General features: G+C 37.6%; 1 protein-coding gene, 1 long non-coding RNA gene and 2 other non-coding genes across 8 annotated transcripts; 3 read left to right on the top strand and 1 right to left on the bottom strand.

Annotated features, from left to right (window-relative positions):
* Window positions 1–772: 772 nt before the first annotated feature.
* Window positions 773–6,377, bottom strand: LOC122657005. Of its 5 annotated transcripts, none has more exons than XM_043851740.1 (8): window positions 6,205–6,377; window positions 5,298–5,408; window positions 5,056–5,181; window positions 4,749–4,865; window positions 2,840–2,975; window positions 2,699–2,756; window positions 2,127–2,585; window positions 773–1,715 (listed from the first exon to the last, which is right to left on the bottom strand). In XM_043851740.1, the coding sequence occupies exons 1-8, from the start codon at window positions 6,341–6,343 to the stop codon at window positions 897–899; spliced, it is 1,965 nt and encodes a 654-aa protein (XP_043707675.1). In that variant the 5' UTR covers window positions 6,344–6,377; the 3' UTR covers window positions 773–896. The 5 variants fall into 5 exon arrangements, with proteins under 5 accessions (XP_043707675.1, XP_043707676.1, XP_043707677.1 ...); XM_043851741.1 differs by having other exon boundaries at window positions 2,840–2,969; XM_043851742.1 differs by lacking the exon at window positions 5,298–5,408.
* A 3,175-nt stretch (window positions 6,378–9,552) lies between these two features.
* LOC122657171 lies at window positions 9,553–9,655 on the top strand. Its single transcript, XR_006332244.1, has one exon. It is a non-coding gene; the product is annotated as a U6 spliceosomal RNA (small nuclear RNA).
* A 2,048-nt stretch (window positions 9,656–11,703) lies between these two features.
* Window positions 11,704–15,076, top strand: LOC122657015. The gene is made up of 3 exons (XR_006332203.1): window positions 11,704–12,139; window positions 12,253–12,537; window positions 14,752–15,076. It is a non-coding gene; the product is annotated as an uncharacterized LOC122657015 (long non-coding RNA).
* Window positions 15,077–17,690: 2,614 nt separating this feature from the next.
* Window positions 17,691–17,794, top strand: LOC122657172. The gene has a single exon (XR_006332245.1). It is a non-coding gene; the product is annotated as a U6 spliceosomal RNA (small nuclear RNA).
* Window positions 17,795–20,075: the final 2,281 nt, after the last annotated feature.

Raw genomic sequence — 20,075 nt, 5'->3', positions numbered from 1 at the left:
AGTGGAACCTAAAGCTTCGTTTGGTTGCAAGAAAATTAAAAAGAAGGAAAGTGAAAATTTCAAACCTAAAAAAGAAATTTTATAATCCTTACCCCAAATGATTATATTACTAACTCCAAATCATTCCATATTTGGTTATAAAAATTCACTTTACTTTGCATCTAAATCATTTAGATTTGAAAAGTAAAATAAAAATTACATCTAAAAGGCATCATTACTAAATATGGCATAACACAAACAAGCTTACTAACTGCGCAACAAATTTTTTACTGAACGTTAATCAAATTTTGAAAGGTTTCTTGCTTGACTTTGAGAAATAAATAAAAATAAGAGCTTATTTTTTATATTAGTAAAGACGTGTTATCACAACTAGCCAACACTTGGTGGAGTAAAGTTGATCTACGAACACCGTTGCGCATGCATCCATTTTGAAGCATGCTGCTTTACTAACTCCAAATCATTCCATATTTAATTATAAAATTTCACTTTACTTTGCATCTAAATCCCTTTGATTTGAAAAGTAAAATAAAAATTACATCTAAAAAACATAATTACTAAATATAGTAAGAAATTTAAGTAGTTTATAGAATCATGTTGGGTAATGATTACAAAAGTTTCTTTTTTAGATTTGAAAATTTTACTTCCCTTCCCTTAAATTTCCCTTGCAACCAAGGAGGTTTAAATGAAAACCTAAGTGGTGAAAGAGTATAGGACAGCAATGTAACAAAAATATATCTGTAGCCACGCATGAAAAGTACACGAGGCAAAACCGGGAAGCATAAGCTGTACTTACATGTATTACAATCAAAGTATACTTCCACATTACATCCATCTGAAGCTAGATTTATCAAATAAGAGTGGGAGAACTCACTCCTTTTTCAGAGAGATCCTGAAATTTAAGGATGATTAATCATAAATATTTCCTCAGTTTGCTGACTTTGCATTTCATTTTCACTTGAGTCATCCATGCTCCACTTGCTTTGTTCCTCAGTAAGAAGGGGAAAAGATACATCTTGAGTCTGCTTTGCGTTGAATTTGTAATTAGGACAGATTGATGAGCGATATTCTCCAAGGGAATCATTCATTAACAAGTTTTTCCATCTGAAATCAGAATCCAGTCCAGAAGGTAGTACAAGAGTACCAACATTTGAACAAAGCTTCTCGCTAAAAACTTGGTTTGTGAAGCTGCGGGGAGTATGTAGATAATTGAAGACATCATTGCCTCTATAATTTCCAAGCAACCTGCAACCTTGAGGGAGGTAGCTCTGATAACAAGAGAAAGTTAATGGAAGATGGTGCTTCACCGCAACTGAATAATCATTTTCTTCAAAGGATCTTCCAATAGTCTGGTAGTGATATCTTTCTGACCAGAAGTCCAATAAAGAAGTCATGCTTGCAGAACGATGGATGGCCGGGAAAGGTAAAGAGTCCAATCCAATTGCATCATACTTGCTCGGACTCTGCTCATGATCGTCTCTTAATACAATTGTCCTAATGGGACTCGCCTTTACCACTGAATTGCATAAATCACCATCATTTCGATCTAGAAATTGAGTAATGTGATCAATTCCTAGTGCAAAGTCATTTTTTTTATGAAATTCATCTAGCACGGGAAAACTCAAGTTGTTACTTGGGCCAAATGATTGGTTTGGGGAGTCCCAAAGAGAAGAAAAACTGTTTTTGGAAGAGTATTCCAGTTTGGATGGTAATGGCACGTGATCTGGCAGAAGAGATCCATTTCTTTTGAGTGAATCTCTATCCATATCAGTAAACCAGCACGGTTTCATCTTAGTGTGCAAAACTGTAGCATTTTCATCATCTGAAGCATAACAAGGTTGTACCTTCCTGGATAGTTTCTCAAATATATCAGCATTCCTAGTTGAAAGAGAGTCATAGTCCAGAACATCCCATTGTGAGTCAAATATATCAGCGTTCCTAGTTGAGAGAGTCTCAAAGTTTGCAGTATCCCATTGTGAGCTAGTAACCACCCTGGACTTGTTAGACCGACATTCTGATGTATCATCATCCAAATGTTGCCCAGATATAGGTTCAATGAAGTGCATAGTTGGAGTTGGAGTCCAAGGAAGCTCCTCAAAGTGCATATCTGAGTTAGATGATATTGGCATTTGATCCTGTGGAAGAGATCCATTTCTTTTGAGTGAATCTCTATCCATATCAGTAAACCAGCATGGTTTCATCTTAGTGTGCAAAACTGTGGCATTTTCATCAGAAGCACGATAAGGTTGCACATTCCTATATTGGAGATCAACTATATCAGCATTCCGAGTTGAAAGAGAGTCAGAGTCCAGAACATCCCATTGTGAGTCAAATTTATCAGAGTTCCTAGTTGAGAGAGTCTTAGAGTTCAGAGTATCCCATTGTGAGCTAGTAACCACCCCGGACTTGTTAGACCGACATTCTGATGTATCATCATCCAAAGGTTTCCCAAATGTAGGTTCAGTGAAGTGCATACTTGGAGTTGGGGTCCAACGAAGCTCCTCAAAGTGCATATCTGAGTCAGAAGAAGCAATTAACTGAGATCTGGTACTCAATACCTCATACCTTGAACTTGGAGGCATGCGTCTCTGAAAAAAATTGATGTTCAGTTTCAATATTAGCTGCTTGGTATAGATGCTGAAAGACTGTGAAATGAACACTGCAATTCTCAAGATCCATCTATAAAACTGAAGAGGCATACTTCGCTTGCATTGCACTGAGGGACCAGCCGCTGAAGGAGCACTGATACCACATCATACCTGAAACTAGAGCAAATTCATATCAAATCCAAAAGGGAAGGCAGACAAAAGCATAGGAACTTATTGATTGAGATATTTCTAACCCCTTTGAAGAGATCTCATCAACATCAAGAGATGATGCCTTTGCGACCCACTGACATAATTTCCGTCTCTTTTTAGAAAAGACTTCCTCGTGGCTGTTATGGGGCTCTAAATGCTTTGAGGAGATTGTTACTCTGACTGCATATCCAACATTTTAGCATTCCAAGTTTAAAATCTCTTTGATAGCAAAACCAAATTGATAACAATGATGTCTCTATGCCACAACTGTTTTTTTTCTTTTTTTCTTTTTTTCTCTATGCCACAACTGTAACATTGAGAACTTTGGGATAAAAAATAATTTCAAATAATAAAGTTGCCATTAATGGGAAGGAATTGAACAAGGATGGGTCTTGTTAGCATCTAAGGGAAGAAGTTGTGAGCACATTCAATTCAAACTTTAAATGGCAAAATGTATCAAGTCACTTCATATATACAACAAACAACCTCTTGGTCGGTTGGTTGGTGGCTTGCCGGTTGGAGTGCATACCCCCCAGAAGGTCAAGGAATCGACTCTCCTGGTTTGCATATTGTGCCAAAAAAAAGCACCCCCTCTCCCCCCTCCCCCACCCCCTTGGTAGTTGTAGGTTTTTGTTGGCTTGTCTTAGCCTTCCCTTTCTAGCTTAGATTAGGATAGACCAAAAAAAAAAACTTCATGTATACAAGATAATTGAGAATAACGATAACATGCGAATGTGGATAATGAAAAATTTTTTCCTTACTACTGAAAGAACAAGGCCTAATAAATGGTGATATTATCTGAAGGAAAAGAGATATGAGGGCTAAGATGTTTGTACATGATAAAATACAAGCTCAATCTCTTACTGAATCACAGACCTAAAATGATGGCAAATAAGTGACATGCACTCCTTAAAGTTTTCTACAAGAAAGCTCATGGGACATTATTTAATATGTAAATAATCCTCTCCCTTATCCCACCAATAGCTGCGAGGATCGGACCTCTTTAAGAGGATCTCTGGGACGAATGCCAAGACCAGAATTTAGGAGAGTGATGCTTCTTTGATTATCATAAAGATTAAAAACACAACAGGTATAAGATGTTTTGGAACTCATCTTCTTTTATTCAACTAAAATGGATGATGCAGGTGGCAACCTCAAATATTTTGACGAACCAGAAGCACAGGATTAGAACCTGGGTTACATGGGCTCAGAAACACGCCACCCTTTCTGAATCCAACTTCCTTTATATGTTAATAACTGGACTATTTAGTTTTGGAATTATTAAGAGAGAGAGAGAGAGAGAGAGTCTCTTTCATTATATATCCAAACATGTTACAAGTCTAGTTGTTAAACTTTTGTATGAGATCTCCACATACATGCAAAGATTATGAGGAATGGAGTCTCACATACCGATGCAATAGCTTAATCAAGGATTATAAGAAGAAAAAAAAAAAGAGCATCCTAGTGCACGAGGCTCCCACTACTGCAGGGTCTGGGAGGGGCAAATGTATGCAACCTTACCCCCTGCTTCACAAGAGAGTCTGTTTCCGAATTTTGAACCCACAACCAACAGGTTGCAATAACGCAACTTAACTGTTGCACCAAGGCTCGCCTACTAATAGCTTAATCAAGGATCAGAAAGTAAATTTTGGACATCATGTAGAGGACTTTTACTTAGGCTTTTTTCCCTCTTTTTTTTTTTTTTTTTTTTTTTTTTTTGGAGGGGGTAGTGATGGAGTGGGAGGGAGAAGGGACAGTAAACAGTTAGAAACTGCTGTTAAAAAACTACAGAGATACTAATACAGCTGACATGCATATTAAATGGAAAAAAGTGCTCCATTATGCGTCAAAAAGATTAAAACCATGCAATTGTTTAAGTGCATAAAGGAAAAGTGCTTTTGTGAAAGGAAGACTCATACAATACAAACTGAAATTATGAATAATTTCTGATACCTTGGTTCTTTAAAGCTTCACCTAAGCAAAGGGATGACCTTAATTCTGTGGGTGTAACCCTAACTGCCAACAGCGGCCTGACCTCTTCACATCTGTATTTGGCCAAGTGATCCACTGCTGGATGGTAGGGATATCAAAATTCAAGACTTTAAGACCCAAGGCAGCACATTTTGGAAGGAAATAACAAATTTTCAATGAACACATAAAATATGAAGCATAAAGGATACTGTAGAGCATGATTTCCTTAGCATCCTTCTTAACAAAAAGGTATTTAAGTATCAAGAGGTAATCTCACACCAAAACATACCTCTTGAACAATTGCTTGCTTCAACTTTCTTCAATTGACCATCCTGATTATGCAAGTGATTACTCAGTTCGGTACCTTCCCTTAGTCTTTTATAAAATGCATACTCCAAAGTTTTTGGATCATCAACTGCAAATTAATTTCTCATCAGGTGAATTTTATATCAAATAAGTAGGCAACTTATTGATCAAATTTTATGTCCTATTACTATTATGCAACATAGTGAGACGGAAAAGAAAACCTACATTTTTGAGTCTGAGTTCCTTTGGAAGCTATTGATGAAGCATCTGGTTTGCAATTGTGTTGGTAAACAGTATCAGGATCTGTAAATCTTACTCTTTTCACTCTTCTCATATCTAGATATGTAGAGGCAAAAATGAGTTTAGTTTGACAATATTATGCAGATTACTATTTCAAAATTTGGGAATTTTATCCCTCTAAGTGAATTCTAATTGTTATAACTAATCTAAGTTCCTAAAGCAAAGCACAAAGTCTTAATATTCCTGCTAAATCCGGCTCCAACATCATTTTAAGTAGTTCAACACCATCTTTAAGGGAGCTGTACAATGTTTTCAATACATCATACTTCAAAATGCATTTCCCATTGCAATATGCTCTTCAAAATCCCACTAAGTTTCCAAGTCCAGCATGGCTCCAAACAATCTCTTCAATATTTGATAAATCAGCTAATGTAAACTTTTCGGAATAATCCTATATGACATTACTAGCCTTCCATGATTGATCAACCACATTATAGTCTTGCTTGAGTAGTACTAACAATAATCCCAGAAGAAGATTAAAAAAAAAAACTAATAAGCCCAAATAAATAATTCATGATAAGGAGGATTTGTAACGCCAGTAGTTGTAACTCTTAATGTTCTAGAAAGAAAACAAGAATCAATAAACGAGTATGCTGGAGTTCATAAACAGAACACATTGTAAAACCCTTTCCTTTCTTCAGAAGAAAAATGTAAAACAACAAACAGCGGTGATGGAATTCAGATGTCAGCTATTGATTCTCCAAATTTGAGGTCAAATACACATAAATGAAGCATTTTGGCAAATAATAACTCGGATCTGGTCATCAGAGTATTTGTAATCAAAGCAGAGGAAAAACAAGAGCAGGAGCTGAGGGGTCAAGAAACGAAAAACCTTTAGCTTCTTCATGAGAAATCCTGGAAGAAGAAAAGATTTTAGAGTTCAAACCTCCGCTAAAGCCTCTCCTACTGGGAGATTTTCGAGTCTGAAAGTGATCTTCAACGCGAATTTCTGAGATTTTCTTCGTCGCCATTGCAACAGAGGAAACATGCAAGAAAGAGAAAGTCCCCGCCAGTTCGCATCTATACGGATTTTTTGAAGAAGAAAAGCAGAGCATCCAGACTATAACTATGGTCTATAAAATGATTCTCAATGAACAAACAAACAAAAAACAAATGATTTGCTTTTACACGTGGCATAATTGGTAATGAAGACCGTTTGATGGGCCTGGAGGAGTAACCTCCAAGAAGTGTAAACACTTGATGGGCTCATGGGCCCAATGAGTTCATTAGTGGCAACTGGCAAATCTCATCCTAGGATGCAAGCAACTTTTTTTTTTGTTTTGTTTGGGGGGTGCGTTAGTCATTTCACATGCAGTTGTGCTTAGTGCAGGTACACATCGTGCTGTAGCACTGGTTAGCATTCTTTCTCCCATTTTATTTATAGGACTGAGTTTTCCTTCAGCCATGCCCATTGACCGAGGCCTTCAATTGGTGTCCATATGGGATCACACAATAGGGGGAAGGTTCAACCATTCATAAATAGAAGGGGGGGGTGATTTTTATGGCCATTGATGGGGCGATGATCCTTCACCGTGTGGCGAAGGAAACTTCTTCCTTATGGGAAAAAGAATGATGCCTGGTCGTGTGGCTCTTGCCCCTAGATAAGTTTTAGTGCGCAAAATTACCACCCACCCTGTGAAATAAAAAATGCCATCTATGGTGATGCCTTGTGCACACTCTCAATGGCCCTTGCGCTGGTGGATGGGCCACGCGACCAGGCAGGGATCTCTTTCCCCTTATTTATATGAATGTAGCGTGAGAAAATTTCTGGCCCATAAAAGATTAGAGGTTTACAAGAAAAGTGGGTGGTTGGATCTACAAAACTTTGACATTTGCAACTTTGAGACTCTATCAAGAAATCATCCTCTCTGTTGCATTTGTGAGGATCATACAAGAAAATAGCAAAAGTAAAAGATTGAACAAGTAAAGTTTATCTTCAACAATGGAGGTAGAACCCCAATTTAGAGTTCTCTCATTTTTATTACAAGATTTTATCACCAAATCGCGATACGAGAAAGGGAATAGAGAGAGTTGAAGGATTCTTACAAGGAGTAAATCATATCGGGTAGCTTTTGCTTCCATGGCTAGAGCTAATAGTCCTCTATTGTGTTTCCATTTAGCTTATACAAAATTTCCCAAGTTATCTTTGATGAACACACCCCGAGCAACATTGAGAAGATTTAGATTTTCAATCATCATATGATGACATGATCATGTGATTGTTGGAATTGGTTACTCGATAACACAACAGATTCGGATTGGGTATAGAATCTTTGTATTCGAATTTGAGATGAACCCATAACAAAACGAAACATAATGGGAATTGATGATGATCAAAATTTGAATCTTTATTCAATGCAAGTAATCAACAAAAGACCATCACCAACGATCTAGAGTTTCCAAAACACTAATCACAATCACACACCACACTTCAAAGAGAGAAAGTGGATCAGTTAGGGGAGGGAGAGCACCACAATAGTTTGGCCAACTCTAATCTCCTTTCCTTGTGTCTTTTAAATAGTCCCCAACCCTATTAGGGTTGAGATGAATCTCAACATTCAATTTTCTAAACTGATTGTGAGACTAGTTGGTAAAGTTATTTGACTTGTAATCCATCTTGCTTTCAAAGTGGGAAGAGATAGAATCTAAAAGAGATTTTGGTATTTTTTTAATTATAGTTGATAATTTCCTCAAATAAAAGTACTACAATTTAATAGATAATCAACTTATTTTATTTTTTTAATAAATTTCATGTATAATTAAACTCTTTAATTTGCATATAAGATCCTCTGCAAAACAATATCTCATGATGAACTATAAGGTATATAATTAAATACTATCAAACCCTAATTCATTGTATTATTAGAGATTTCACAATCAAGGTTAGTGGATTTTATGTTAAACATCTTTTTCATTCACGATGCACAATCATGAATCTAACACAGCGATATATAGTCCACATGACATCAACCATTGGTACATCAAAACACGTAATGTAACACCGTAACGATAAGAATCTCTTAGATCAAAGAGTCAACTAGTGACATGTACGCATCTCGTCTTAATATCATAGCCAGTAAGAATTGTACCAGATCTTTTCTATACATATTCATGTGACATGTACACATCTTGTCTTAATATCACATGCAATAAATCATTTCTAGTGATATACTATGTAACGACCATATGAATAGGATGTCCGATCTTATCCCTAATTGAGAATTGTTTTAAGTGAAAACCCATGGAACAATCTTATAAGTCCGTAAATGAAATTCATGCATAATATAAAATTAAATTATTTATTAAAAAAATTTAGATTTGATGGAGATACTCCAAGAGTGATAAATCCGGATTGACAATGGATATATACAGGGGAAAGGGGTTATTTCTTGTGAGGATTGCTTGAGAAGAGCAAATCGTCCTTTCTTCCACCAAGTGATTAAATGCCTCCATAGTACCAACCAAATCAAAGAACATTGTTTGTTTGCTGGCAATCCAGTTTTGCCATAAGAGTTGAAACCACTAAATGTAGAAAGCTTTTTGGCGTGGTAATCCTTTGAATAGATAAGAGGGATAGAAATAGAATCCAATCTTTGAAGTGTGTACCTTGGACTCTCCTGAGTGTCAAGCTGAAAATGAGGAGGCTAACCTGTAAGATGCTACAAAATGGCATTTGAACAAAACAGAAGTGTTAAGGATTGATCTTTTTCAAATGGAACCAATTTAGTCCTCCCTATTGCTTTCCTAGTAGTAGCAATCAAACCTTACAAATCCAACCACAAGGGGCAGCATAGTTGGCAAGGGATAAAGCCTAAGGAAGTTGAAGGTCCTGAGTTTGACTTTGCCTCTCCCCTTGCGGCCACCCGCCTGAGAGGAAACTCCCTGATGAACATGGGGGCTCCAGTAGCTCATGGTTTGTGATGTTGCGGGGTCATAAATGAGCCCACAAAACTCAAATCTCTAGAAACTTCTCCTTTGACCTTGAACTTTGCATTAGGGTTTTCTCTCCCAATGTTTAAACAAGGCCATTACTAAACTCAGGTTCGGCCCAGAGAACACAGATCCCAAGAGTGGGCTTGGTAATATCAGCCCAGAGACTATTTGAAGCTAAGATAGTCCCATATTGTTAAGCCACAAAGATTTCTCTCGCTTGATGTTATAATAGTGTCAGTAAATTGTTGTCTCTTCGGAGACATCCGATAAAATTGGAACGATACAGAGAAGATTAGCATGGCCCCTGCGCAAGGATGACACGCACAAATCGAGAAATGGTCCAAATTTTTTTGATTTTTTTCCGCTTAATTCTTCTTCAATTAGTCCTTTTTTTTTTTTAATTGTTCTTTGCTTCTGATTTTCTGTTCACCCTCTTGCAAAATTTTCTCAGTTCTGTGAAGGTCCCTTCTCCAGAACTTCGAACCCATTTCGTTGCTGAGGATTGAATTTTACTACTCGGTTTCTTTTTGCGTTCTGGTAAGTTTAATGCTAAGAATCAATTGGGTTATGCGAAACTTTTTCTAATTTTAGTTCGGATTTTGATTCTGTATTGCTTCATGATTGATGAGAAGCTTTGTTTATAATCTTTTCATAGTTTTGTTCCGAGTACTGTTTCTCGACCAGATTCTTTTCAAGCCTATTAATTCCCCTCACCCCTAAATGCATACGAAGGCACGCAGTTGTGGGGCTTGTAACTCTGGCTATGGAAATCCAACTATGGTAAATGAAATATTTGATGTAGCCTAGTCCACGAATTCGAGAGGTAAATTGGGTACATTTGGTTACTCTATAGGTGTGAGTGGAATTAGATTGAAAAATTAGTCCATATTAGGCAAGAATCAGTCGCACAAGAACTTGGATGGAAGTTTTAATCAAACATGAATATGAACCACATAGTGATAGTTTTTACCATTTTCTTGTGATTTTGTCTGTTTAGTATTTGTTCGGAAGAAGATAATGAAAGAAAAAGAGAAAAGAATCTTTGGTAGTGGAGCCTGTAATCGGTCAACAATAGAATTTTGTGAAACTGGAGGTTTCTGGTTTACTCTCTTCTGTCTTCAATCTGTGCAGTCAAGGTACACGATGTGCTTTCTGGAGTTTTGCGCTTCAGAGTGAAGGTTTGCTTACTCTATAGCTTTTTCATGTAGAATAGCTTGTAGATTGAAATATAAATATGGGATACCTCGGTAAATAATACTAAATACTATAAAAGAATTACAGGTATAAGGCGCAGGAAAAATACAAAGAAGGGAAAAGTTTAGTGCTTTGCAAAATTGATTGAAAATGATATTGAAGCGTATGCAGGTTGGGTTTTTTTACCTATTTTATAGCAGGGAAATTTAGACAAGAAGAAGTAAGGGAGAGACTGTAGAGAACAAGGAATTGGCTTAATTGAGGTAGCCTGCCTCCTTCTCCAAGATATATAGGCTACATAGTTACAAAACAACAATATATAGGCTACATAGTTACATGCATAGTATTTCATTAATCCTCTACCACAATATATAGGCTACATAGTTACATAACTTACTCTCCCATGACTCCACAACTCCACCCTATAACTCCTACAACTTCTCCCTTAACCCACTAATAATAACTCTCGTAACTTTTACTATCCTCTAATAAAACAACAATACATAATAACCAACACAAACTCCATAACTATCATAACTCCATCCACGTTCCGATCCCCCATCCATGTGAGTTGGCTGCATGCATGCGGCCTCTAACCCATGCACGAATCAGATATTTCCACATATTTGTTTCTATTGAGAAAAGCCCTATTTTCACATATTTTTTTCTATTGCAGCTGCTGCCATGGGAATTTTTTTTATCTATTTTTTTCCTTCTTTTTTTTTGGGAGGAGGGTGGGGAGGAGGTCCGCGTCTGTGCGAGGCAGGGGAGGATCTGGCTCTCCTCCAGCCATGGCGGGAGCTGGAGAGTCCAGCCCAGCAAAAATAAGGGGGGGTGTATGGTCATTTCACAGGGGGGCTCACTTGGGTCCCACCTATGAAATGACCAAAACCCGCCTTGTTTTGCTGGGCCGGATCCTCCAGCTCCCGCCATGGCTGGAGGAGAGCCAAATTGGGCAGGGAAAGGTAAGTTTTATCAATGACACAATGACTAATAAATACGGCTGAATATGAAAACAAGCCAATTAGAAGCTTCATGACAATACAAGGGAGATTGGATATTGATAGTAGCTTCATTGCCTCAAATGACTCACCCAATTCCGGGTGGACCTGGGTTGCTAAGGGAGCGACCAGTGAAATTGAGTTTTAATGTGTTTTAGGGGACTCCCAATTAGTCATTTGTTGGATTCAGAATGAGGAGGGGAGTTCACCTTTATTTGGAGGAGGAGACTGGTGAACTCAAGTATGGATAAACTCGCTTTGGGAGGGAAGCGGGGGGGGGGGGGGGGGGGTTGGAGTTCACTTTTACTGAATTTCTTTCTTCTAGCAAATAGATATCGATGAATAATAGCTTGGGACTATTTGCTCGGTATGATATTTGGTGCTATGTATCTCTTAGGTGGGATCATTTAATGATGTCTCCTACTCCTATTATTATGAAGCACTCCATATTTGTTTCTTCTCACTTACAATGTAATTTTTGTATCAAAGAGGAGAACTTAAGCAGGGGGAATCTACAATCTTGAGTAGCTTTCTCATAGTGCCTAGGAAAATCAGTACGATAGCTGTCACACAAAAACCTATATAACAGAGCAACAGGATGGACTGTGCTCTCTTCTACTTGTTCATTGCTGCTCTGAGGTTGGTATTCTGTCCTTGTTATTTTAAATCTGGTAACTACCCCTATTCTGTTCTCTATGCTTACCTCAAGATTTTCTGGAGTTCAATTGGTGGATGCTTCTTTCACAAACCAGGTCTGGTAGGTATAGGGGCAGCTTTCCAAGACTCATGGACATAATGTGCAAGTCCACTCCAAACCCATATCCTTCATGAATTAAAAAATGCTCAAACCAAAAGCCATGCTCTTTGATTGAGTTTGGCTCACCTATTTTCACAACATTTCATCATTGTGGATGGTGAGATATTGACAACAGCTTGGATCCTTGCCATTCCAGTGAACCATGAAGGCTTGGTCTGCAATCTGAAATTCCTTTAGTAGATAACGGTGAAAGATGCGAGAAGGGAGACTATTTATTGTGGTTAGAATTTACGACTAGACCATTGATTAATTCTGCCTGCAAGAGAAAGAGTTCCAACTCATCGGTGGTGGTCACAGTTCGCCAATTGCAGCCGGGGTCTCGAGCTTGCCTGGCAAAGATAATATCATTGCTTTAGGTTTCTTGGGCCGGGTGTTACCATATTATGCGGTTGAAACAAAGAATGTGCCTTGTGGGGATTTCATCTCTGATTCCATGAATTGCTGTTTATTATTATTAGTTTCCAAATTCCTTGTATTGATTAAGTTTGTATTTTGTGGCTTGAAAGGACCTGAACTAGCTAGTATACGTCATACCAAGTTACGGTTCAAAAGTAGAAGAGGTAGATGTTGTTCTGGTGGAAGTAGGTTGCTGATTCTTCTTCCTCTCTTGGGTAGGAGAGAGAACAATAAAAGATCAAACACTGAGAATTGAAGTGTCATGTGATGACTAGCCATTTAAGAAATTCCCTTGGACATGGAGATTAGAAATAGTTCCTGAACCCTGATAAGTTTACAGAGTTTAAAATGCACACACAAGCACCGAGCTCACTCTGATCAAGTAATAAGTTGATCCCATCTCTTGGTATATGTGTTGCATATATTTAAGCGTTACTACGCTTTGGAGTTTGGACTGAGATTGTTGTTTAGATTCATTAAAGAAAGATAAGATTGGAAATGGAAGTTGCATGCCTACACTGTAGCGTGTAGATGGGAATGGTTGAGGGAATTAAGGGTTGACCTTGGAGGAGAAACCCATTTTGTCTTCGTTAGGCTTGGAGACAGGTCATGGTATATAGAGTTAAAACTCCAAAGAAAAGACGTGTCTGCTGTCATTAGTATACATTGACCAACTTAGCCAGGTGTCTGATTCATTCTCACTCTTCAAGGTCATGTCAATGAGAGCTGTTGTAACGTGTATTTTGTAGTTCAATTATATTTTGCTGTTTCTTTCTATTTCCCCTTTTGCTGCCTTATTTGTTAAGACTGGGATGTTTTTTAGATGGCCAACTTGAGCAGTGGAGGATATGCTCATGCTGTTGTCTGACCATTTCTTACAAGCATCTGTCTTCAATTTGCATTTGAAGTGCTTTGTGGGATTTGATTGTTTATGGATCAGTCAATCTTGTCAGTAGTTGGGATGATGCTTAGTTTATTTTAGTTTTAGTAATTAATTTTGTCATGGTTAAGTGCTACATTCCATTTTTGGTGGTGAGCAGTGATAAAGCTTAGTTCTGTCAAGGACTCCATCACTGTGTCTGTGTAGATGCCATGAGTATCTGTGATTCATCTATTAAAATTGATCTACGAGTAGTCTAATCCTTGGACAGGATTAGTTTGGGATTAAGAGAATGTTTACTGTTTTGCCTTCTGAATAGAATGCTTGTTTCTTGTGACAGAACATAAATCAATAACCGGTCTGAGAGCTTGAAAATCAGAGAGTAAGAAAAAGAAGAACATGGAGGAAGGAGGAGAAGGGGATCTGTTTGATTAAATGAACGATATATTGCGTTCTGCAATTCTTGGATAACTTGTTTCCTGTGTCTCAATCCGAACGTTTTATTCATTGTCCATGCCACTGCATCTTGCTGCATTCTTAATGGTTCTTTACATCTACGTGTCTAGGTGCTCCTTTTTCCGGCGAAATAACCACAACATTGTTTAAAAGGTCAAAACAATCCAAGTTCTTTGTCTGCTGCATGCTTACCAAAACTCCTCTATGTAAACTGTGAAAACTAGAAACAAGTGATAAAAAAACTAAAAAATGCCTTATTGTCTTACATGGCAACCTATGGATGATTGATGCTAACTTTGTGTTGAAAGGGACAACTTAAGGTTTGCTAGGGTCTGGGGCATTTCACTTTTTAACCATACGCACTAAAAGAGGGAAATGGAAGTGATTTGAACATTATATTCAACTTAAATCCTCTCTATGTTCAATGATGTCATATGGAAGAAAAGGGGGTCTTCTTGAGAATTTATTTGTTTATTGAACATCTTGCTTGCTTTGACATTTACATTACCCAATTATCTGATCTGTTTACTTTTTTAAGAGCACCTTATTTGTGGAGTTAGATTTAGATGTTTTAGTGTGGTGTCTTTGAACATGTTATTAGACTGAAAGATGTCTTGAATCTTCATTGCATTGCATGAAGTAGTTGTCACAAGAGACTTCATATATGTTGACATTAACCCCTGCTTGTCATTGTTGATGCAGTTGAAGAATGCCAGCTGAGAAAGGTGAGAAGAAGAGACAAAGGAGTTAGCTGACCCAAGTTTAGCTTGTTTTGGAGGCTCAAGCTTTACTTGCTTGAGTAGTTGGAGTTTTACACATCCAAGTTTAGCTTGTGATGACAGTAGTGTTTTTTTTGTTCATCCTCTCCTCACATGTGTGGTCTTAATGAAAATGTAGGCAGTTTGACGGTTGGTGGATAATCAGTAGGGATACAGTTTCTACTTCTTAATAATGTCAGTCCTGATGATGTCAATTGATTTGGGATTCCTCATATTAAATATATTGGCCTACAGGCCTAGTTCCTTCATATTTTGTATGTGTATCTTTTTTTTTTTTTTCGTGTGCATGGATGTCTGGAATTATAAATTGCAGGGACTGTAGTGATTTCTGATGTTTTACAGGGAAATTGTTTGTTTCGTTTCAGTGAGGATCGATTCTTTGATTGGATCTGCAATTTCATTGTCTATTCTCTCACAGGACTAATATACTGGAATTTGATTACTTACTTACTCCTTAGGTTCTCATATATGATAAAATATGTTTGTTTCACGGATTTCAAACCTTGTTATAAACTGTATCATGCTGATAGTGTATGATTTGTTGCCATACCATATTTAGTATTTTTGTGATCGAATCAGTTATCAGGTTTTGTGACCTCAATCAGCATACTGTCTTTCTAAACTACACATAATAATGGAGCTAAGCATCACACCTGCCTGCCAAATAATCTGGCAAGTGCTGGACCTAATCTTCATAAAGTTCAAGAAAATGTGTACTTTTTTTCCAATTTGTAGGAACCTCCTACAACTGTACCACCATATGGTAGAATGGAAACAATACAGATGATGATCATTAGTGGTTGGTTCGCTTCCCATTTGTCCTCAAATGTCTTGGTTTCTTGGAGTCAAATTGTTGCAGACAATTTGTGTGTTGAGAGGGGATTTATGGCTTCATGGGGGATAATTAGATTAATCCACCATAGTAATAGACAAAATCTTCAAGCAGTAGAATGTCTGACACTGACATACAACCTCATTGGTAACAGAAAGGAGCTTGGAGAACCAACTAAAAGATTCAATGTTGATTCATCTCATTTAGAAAGGAGCAAATCTAGTTGCTAAATGAACAATATATTAACAGGACAGAAAGTCAGAAGACAGCAGTGACTTGATCTCAAGGAGCAGTAGTAAAAAAAAAAGAACTTCTTGATGAGAACAAATTCTACCTTCAACCCAAAGTTAAGAGGCTCTCTGTTTTTCTACTTAAAAAAAAAACAAACTATCAGGTTATGTTTGGAATCCAAGAAAAGAAAAGAAAAGAAAAAATATAAGACAAATGATTATAAGGTAATGATTTATGTGTCTATCTCTCTCCTCAATTTCAAAATATAACTTTAATAAGTGGAATTTATGCTTCCGATTTCTAAAAGAAAGAAAAGATTATAGGACTCAAGAAGCACCACCTCAAAGTTCCTTGTTCTGATCTTGCCTCAAAGGCCGCTCTATCACTGACAGTAGTGACCAAGCATGGTATTTTGAATCAAGCTTGAGACTATTCGGACCGGCCCTGACTCGGGAGACCGAATATCTTCCTTAAAAATATGGTAAGCTCCCTCTTTCAAAGCAAGATAAGAAAAATGGATAGAGGTTGACTGATCAACCAAAAGAGATGGTTTGCAGGCAATAGGGAAGGCAAACAAAACAACTCGTAGGGGAACGACTTTTTTGCGTGCTTGCTTGCTAAGTCCGCTCTTTATGGCTCGTTCTCTCTTTATATTCCAGCAAACGGAGGGCGGTCTGTGATCACAAACAGTGCAAATGGAGGGTGGTCTACAATCAGTAGTGGCTTTCGTGGGAGTCGCTCAAGCGAAGGAAACTATTGGGGTGGTCGGAGACCAGCTCGACCACAGGGTGGTTGTAGAGTAGCTAACACGCTCATGGAGTTGATTCTTGGGGATGGGTTTAGTGGGGCCAAAGCACTTATTGAGGTTTTTCTTAATAGTTTATCGGGAGAAAGAACGGCACTTGACCCAGACAAGTTGCCCCTACGCCCTAACACAGGGGCATGCAAAATGACTTCCGCACCCCTGGTTATTTTCAGAGTTCCAAGTGGGTGCGACGGGCGCAAGGGCGGCATGTGCTGTGCGACCGGGTGGCGTTCTCTTTCTCTAGTTTATTAAAAAATGTATATACTAAAAGCAAAAGCCTTAAAAGGTGTTCCAAATGGGGACAGATCTATTGTCTTGCTGGTTACAAATTAGAAAAATGGGTCGGATTATAATTTGGGAAAAGGTGTCCAACATGTGTTATCCTCTCCTCTCCCTTGGAAAAGACTCCTTTGCCTTCCTGTATCCAGCCTTGTGATTTGATGTATGTTGCTAGTTTACCGAAAGTTGGCCACATACCCAATGCTCTCCCTTATAAATTTTTAAAATTTTACATCCAACCAAATGTCTCTGCTAAATTAATTTCATTGCACTTCTCTTGCAACCAAATGGCTCAATAGGGAAATAAAATTTCCCTTCCCTGCACTTCCCTTTCCAACTTTCCTTGCAACCAAATGGGTGCTAGTATTTTGCCCATTTGCAAGCCTTATTTATCAAAAGATTCCTTACCCAAAAAAAAAAAAAAAAAAAATTTATCCAAAGATTGAAAACGAAGATCATCAAAATATGATCTATATATGCTTGGCCATTTCAGGAATGAGAACTCTAGATATATAGAAAATAAAAGCATATCTCCTCCTTCTCTCTCAATGTTTAAACAAGCCCATTACTAAACCCAGGTTTAGCCCAGAAAGCACAGATCCCAAGAGTGGGTTTGGCATCTCAGCCCAGAGACTATTTGCTGTAAGATAGTCCCATATCATTCAGCCACAAAGATATTTCTCGCTTGATCATATGACAGACCCGTAAATACGTTGTCTTCTTCGGAGACATCCGATAAAATTGGAACGATATAAAGAAGATTAGCATGGCCCCTGCGCAAGAATTACACGCGCAAATCGAAAAATGGTTCAAATTGATTTTGAATTTTTTTTTCCGCTTAATTCTTCTCCAGTTAGTCCCCTTTTTTTTTTTTTAAATTGTTTTTGCTACTGATTTTCTGTTCATCTTCTTGCAATTTTTCTCGGTTCTGTGAAGGTCCCTTCTCCAGAACTTCGAACCCATTTCGATGCTGAGGATTGAACTTTACTATTCAGTTTCTCTTGCGTTCTGGTATGTTTAAAGGTAATAATCAATTGGGTTATGCGGAACTTTTTCTAATTTTAGTTCGGATTTTGATTCTCTATTGCTTCATCATTGAGTAGAACCTTTGTTTATAGTCTTTTTCATATTTTTGTTGTGTTTACTATTTCTCTACCAGATTCTTTTCAAGCCTATTAATTCCCCTCACTCCCACATGCACACGAAGGCACGTAGTTGTGGGGCTTGTAACTCTGGCTATGGAAATCCAACTATGGTAGATGAAATATTTGATGTAGCCTTGTCCAAGAATTCGGGAGGTAATTTGGGTACATTTGGCTCTTTATAGGTTTGAGTTGTGAATTAGATTGAAAAATTAGTCCATATTAGGCAAGAATTTGTCGCACAAGAACTTGGATAGAGGTTTTGATGAAACATGAATATGAACCAAATAGTGATAGTTTTTACCATCTTCTTGTGATTTTGGAAGAAGATAAAGAGAAAAAAAAAAAAAAAAAGAATCTTTGTAATCAGTCAACAGTAGAATTTTGTGAAACTGGATGTTTCTGGTTTACTTTTTTCTGTCCTCAATTAGCGCATTCAAGGTGCAGTATTTGCTGTCTGAAGTTTTGAGCTTCAGAGTGAAGGTTTGCTTGCTCTATAGCTTTTTCATGAGGAATAGTCAGTGTAGATTGAATCATAAACATGGGACATCTAGTTGAATAGACATGTTTCTATAGAATAAGTAGAAATATAAGGGGGCTGAAAGCATACAAAGGAAGGGAAAAGTTTAGTGCTTCAAAAAAAGTGATCTGAAAATGATATTTCCACATATTTGTTTCTATTGCAGCTGCTACCATGGGACCTTTTTTTATACTTTTTTTTTTGGGCGGGGGGGAGGCAGGGGGAGGGTATCCGAACAAATTTTTATTAATGAGACTATGATTAATGAAGAAGGCTGAAAATGTGAACAGGCCAATTAGAGGCTTACTGACAATAACAAGGGAGATTGGAAATTGATAGTACCTTCACTGCCTCAAATGATTCACCCTATTCCAGATGGTCCTGGTTTGCCAAAGGAACAACCATTGAAACTGCATTTGAATGTGTGGAACCAGGAGGGAGGCTTGTGGAGATAAAGTTAAGAGTTGTTTCTTCTCAAGGGGACCATCTAACGATGTTGCCCAATCCTATTATTATGAAGCAGGCCATTTTTGTTCTTCTTACTGAAAATGTAAATTTTGTATCAAATAGGAGAACTTAAGTAGGGGAATCTACAATCTTGAGGAGCCTTCTCAAAATGCATAGGAAAATCGGAATGATAGCTGCCACACAAAAACCTATAAAACAGAACAACAGAATGGACTGCTCTATTCTACTTGTTCGTTGCTGCTTCAAGGTTGGTATTATGTCCTTGTTTCTTAAATTTAGTAATTATACCTATGCTGTTCTCTCTAGTTACCTCAAGATTTCCTGGAGCTTAATTGATGGATGCTTCTTTCACAATCCAGGTCTGGTAGGTATAGGAGCTGGTTTCCAAGACTCATAGACATAATGTGCAGGTTCAATCCAAACCCATATGCTTCATGAATTAAAAAAAAATGGTCAAACCAAAATCCATGCTCTTTGATTGAATATGGCTCACCCACTTTCACAACATTTCACCGTTGTGGATGGTGACTCTTCGACTACAGCTTGGATCCTTGCCAGTTCTAGTGAACCATGAAGGCTTGATTTGCAATCTGAAATTCCTTTAGGCTCTGTTTGCTTGCAAAGGAAATTAAAGGGGTTTGGCTTCTAGAGGAAATTAAAGGGTAGGGAAGTGAAAATTTTCAAACCTAAAAAAGCAACTTTTGTATTCATTACCCCGCATAATTATATCACTAGCTCCAAATCATTCCATATTTGGTTATTAAATTCCACTTTACTTTGCATCCAAATCCCTCGAGTTTGAAAAGTAAAAAAAAAAAATTTACTTCTAAAAAGTATCATTACTAAATATGGTAAGAAATTTAAGTAGTTTAGATAATCATGTTGAATAATGAATACAGAAGTTTCCCTTTTTAGGTTTGAAAATTTTCACTTCCCTTCCCTTTAATTTCCCTTGCAACCAAACGGATCC

The sequence above is a fragment of the Telopea speciosissima genome, chromosome 3, assembly GCF_018873765.1.
Source record: "Telopea speciosissima isolate NSW1024214 ecotype Mountain lineage chromosome 3, Tspe_v1, whole genome shotgun sequence".
NCBI classification, from domain to species: domain Eukaryota; kingdom Viridiplantae; phylum Streptophyta; class Magnoliopsida; order Proteales; family Proteaceae; genus Telopea; species Telopea speciosissima.
Note: the sequence above shows the minus strand (reverse complement) of the source record. Positions and strands in the feature narration are given on the sequence as shown.

What these genes read in the sequence shown, in the direction of transcription:
- LOC122657005 (XM_043851740.1), bottom strand. Translation starts at nt 6,343, where the DNA reads ATGGCGACGAAGAAAATCTCAGAAATTCGCGTTGAAGATCACTTTCAG. An exon ending in GATGAGATCTCTTCAAAGGG is followed by an intron (nt 2,757 to 2,839) that starts GTTAGAAATATC and finishes CTCTAGTTTCAG; the next exon opens with GTATGATGTGGTATCAGTGC. An exon ending in GATCTCTTCCACAGGATCAA is followed by an intron (nt 1,716 to 2,126) that starts ATGCCAATATCA and finishes CTGCCAGATCAC; the next exon opens with GTGCCATTACCATCCAAACT.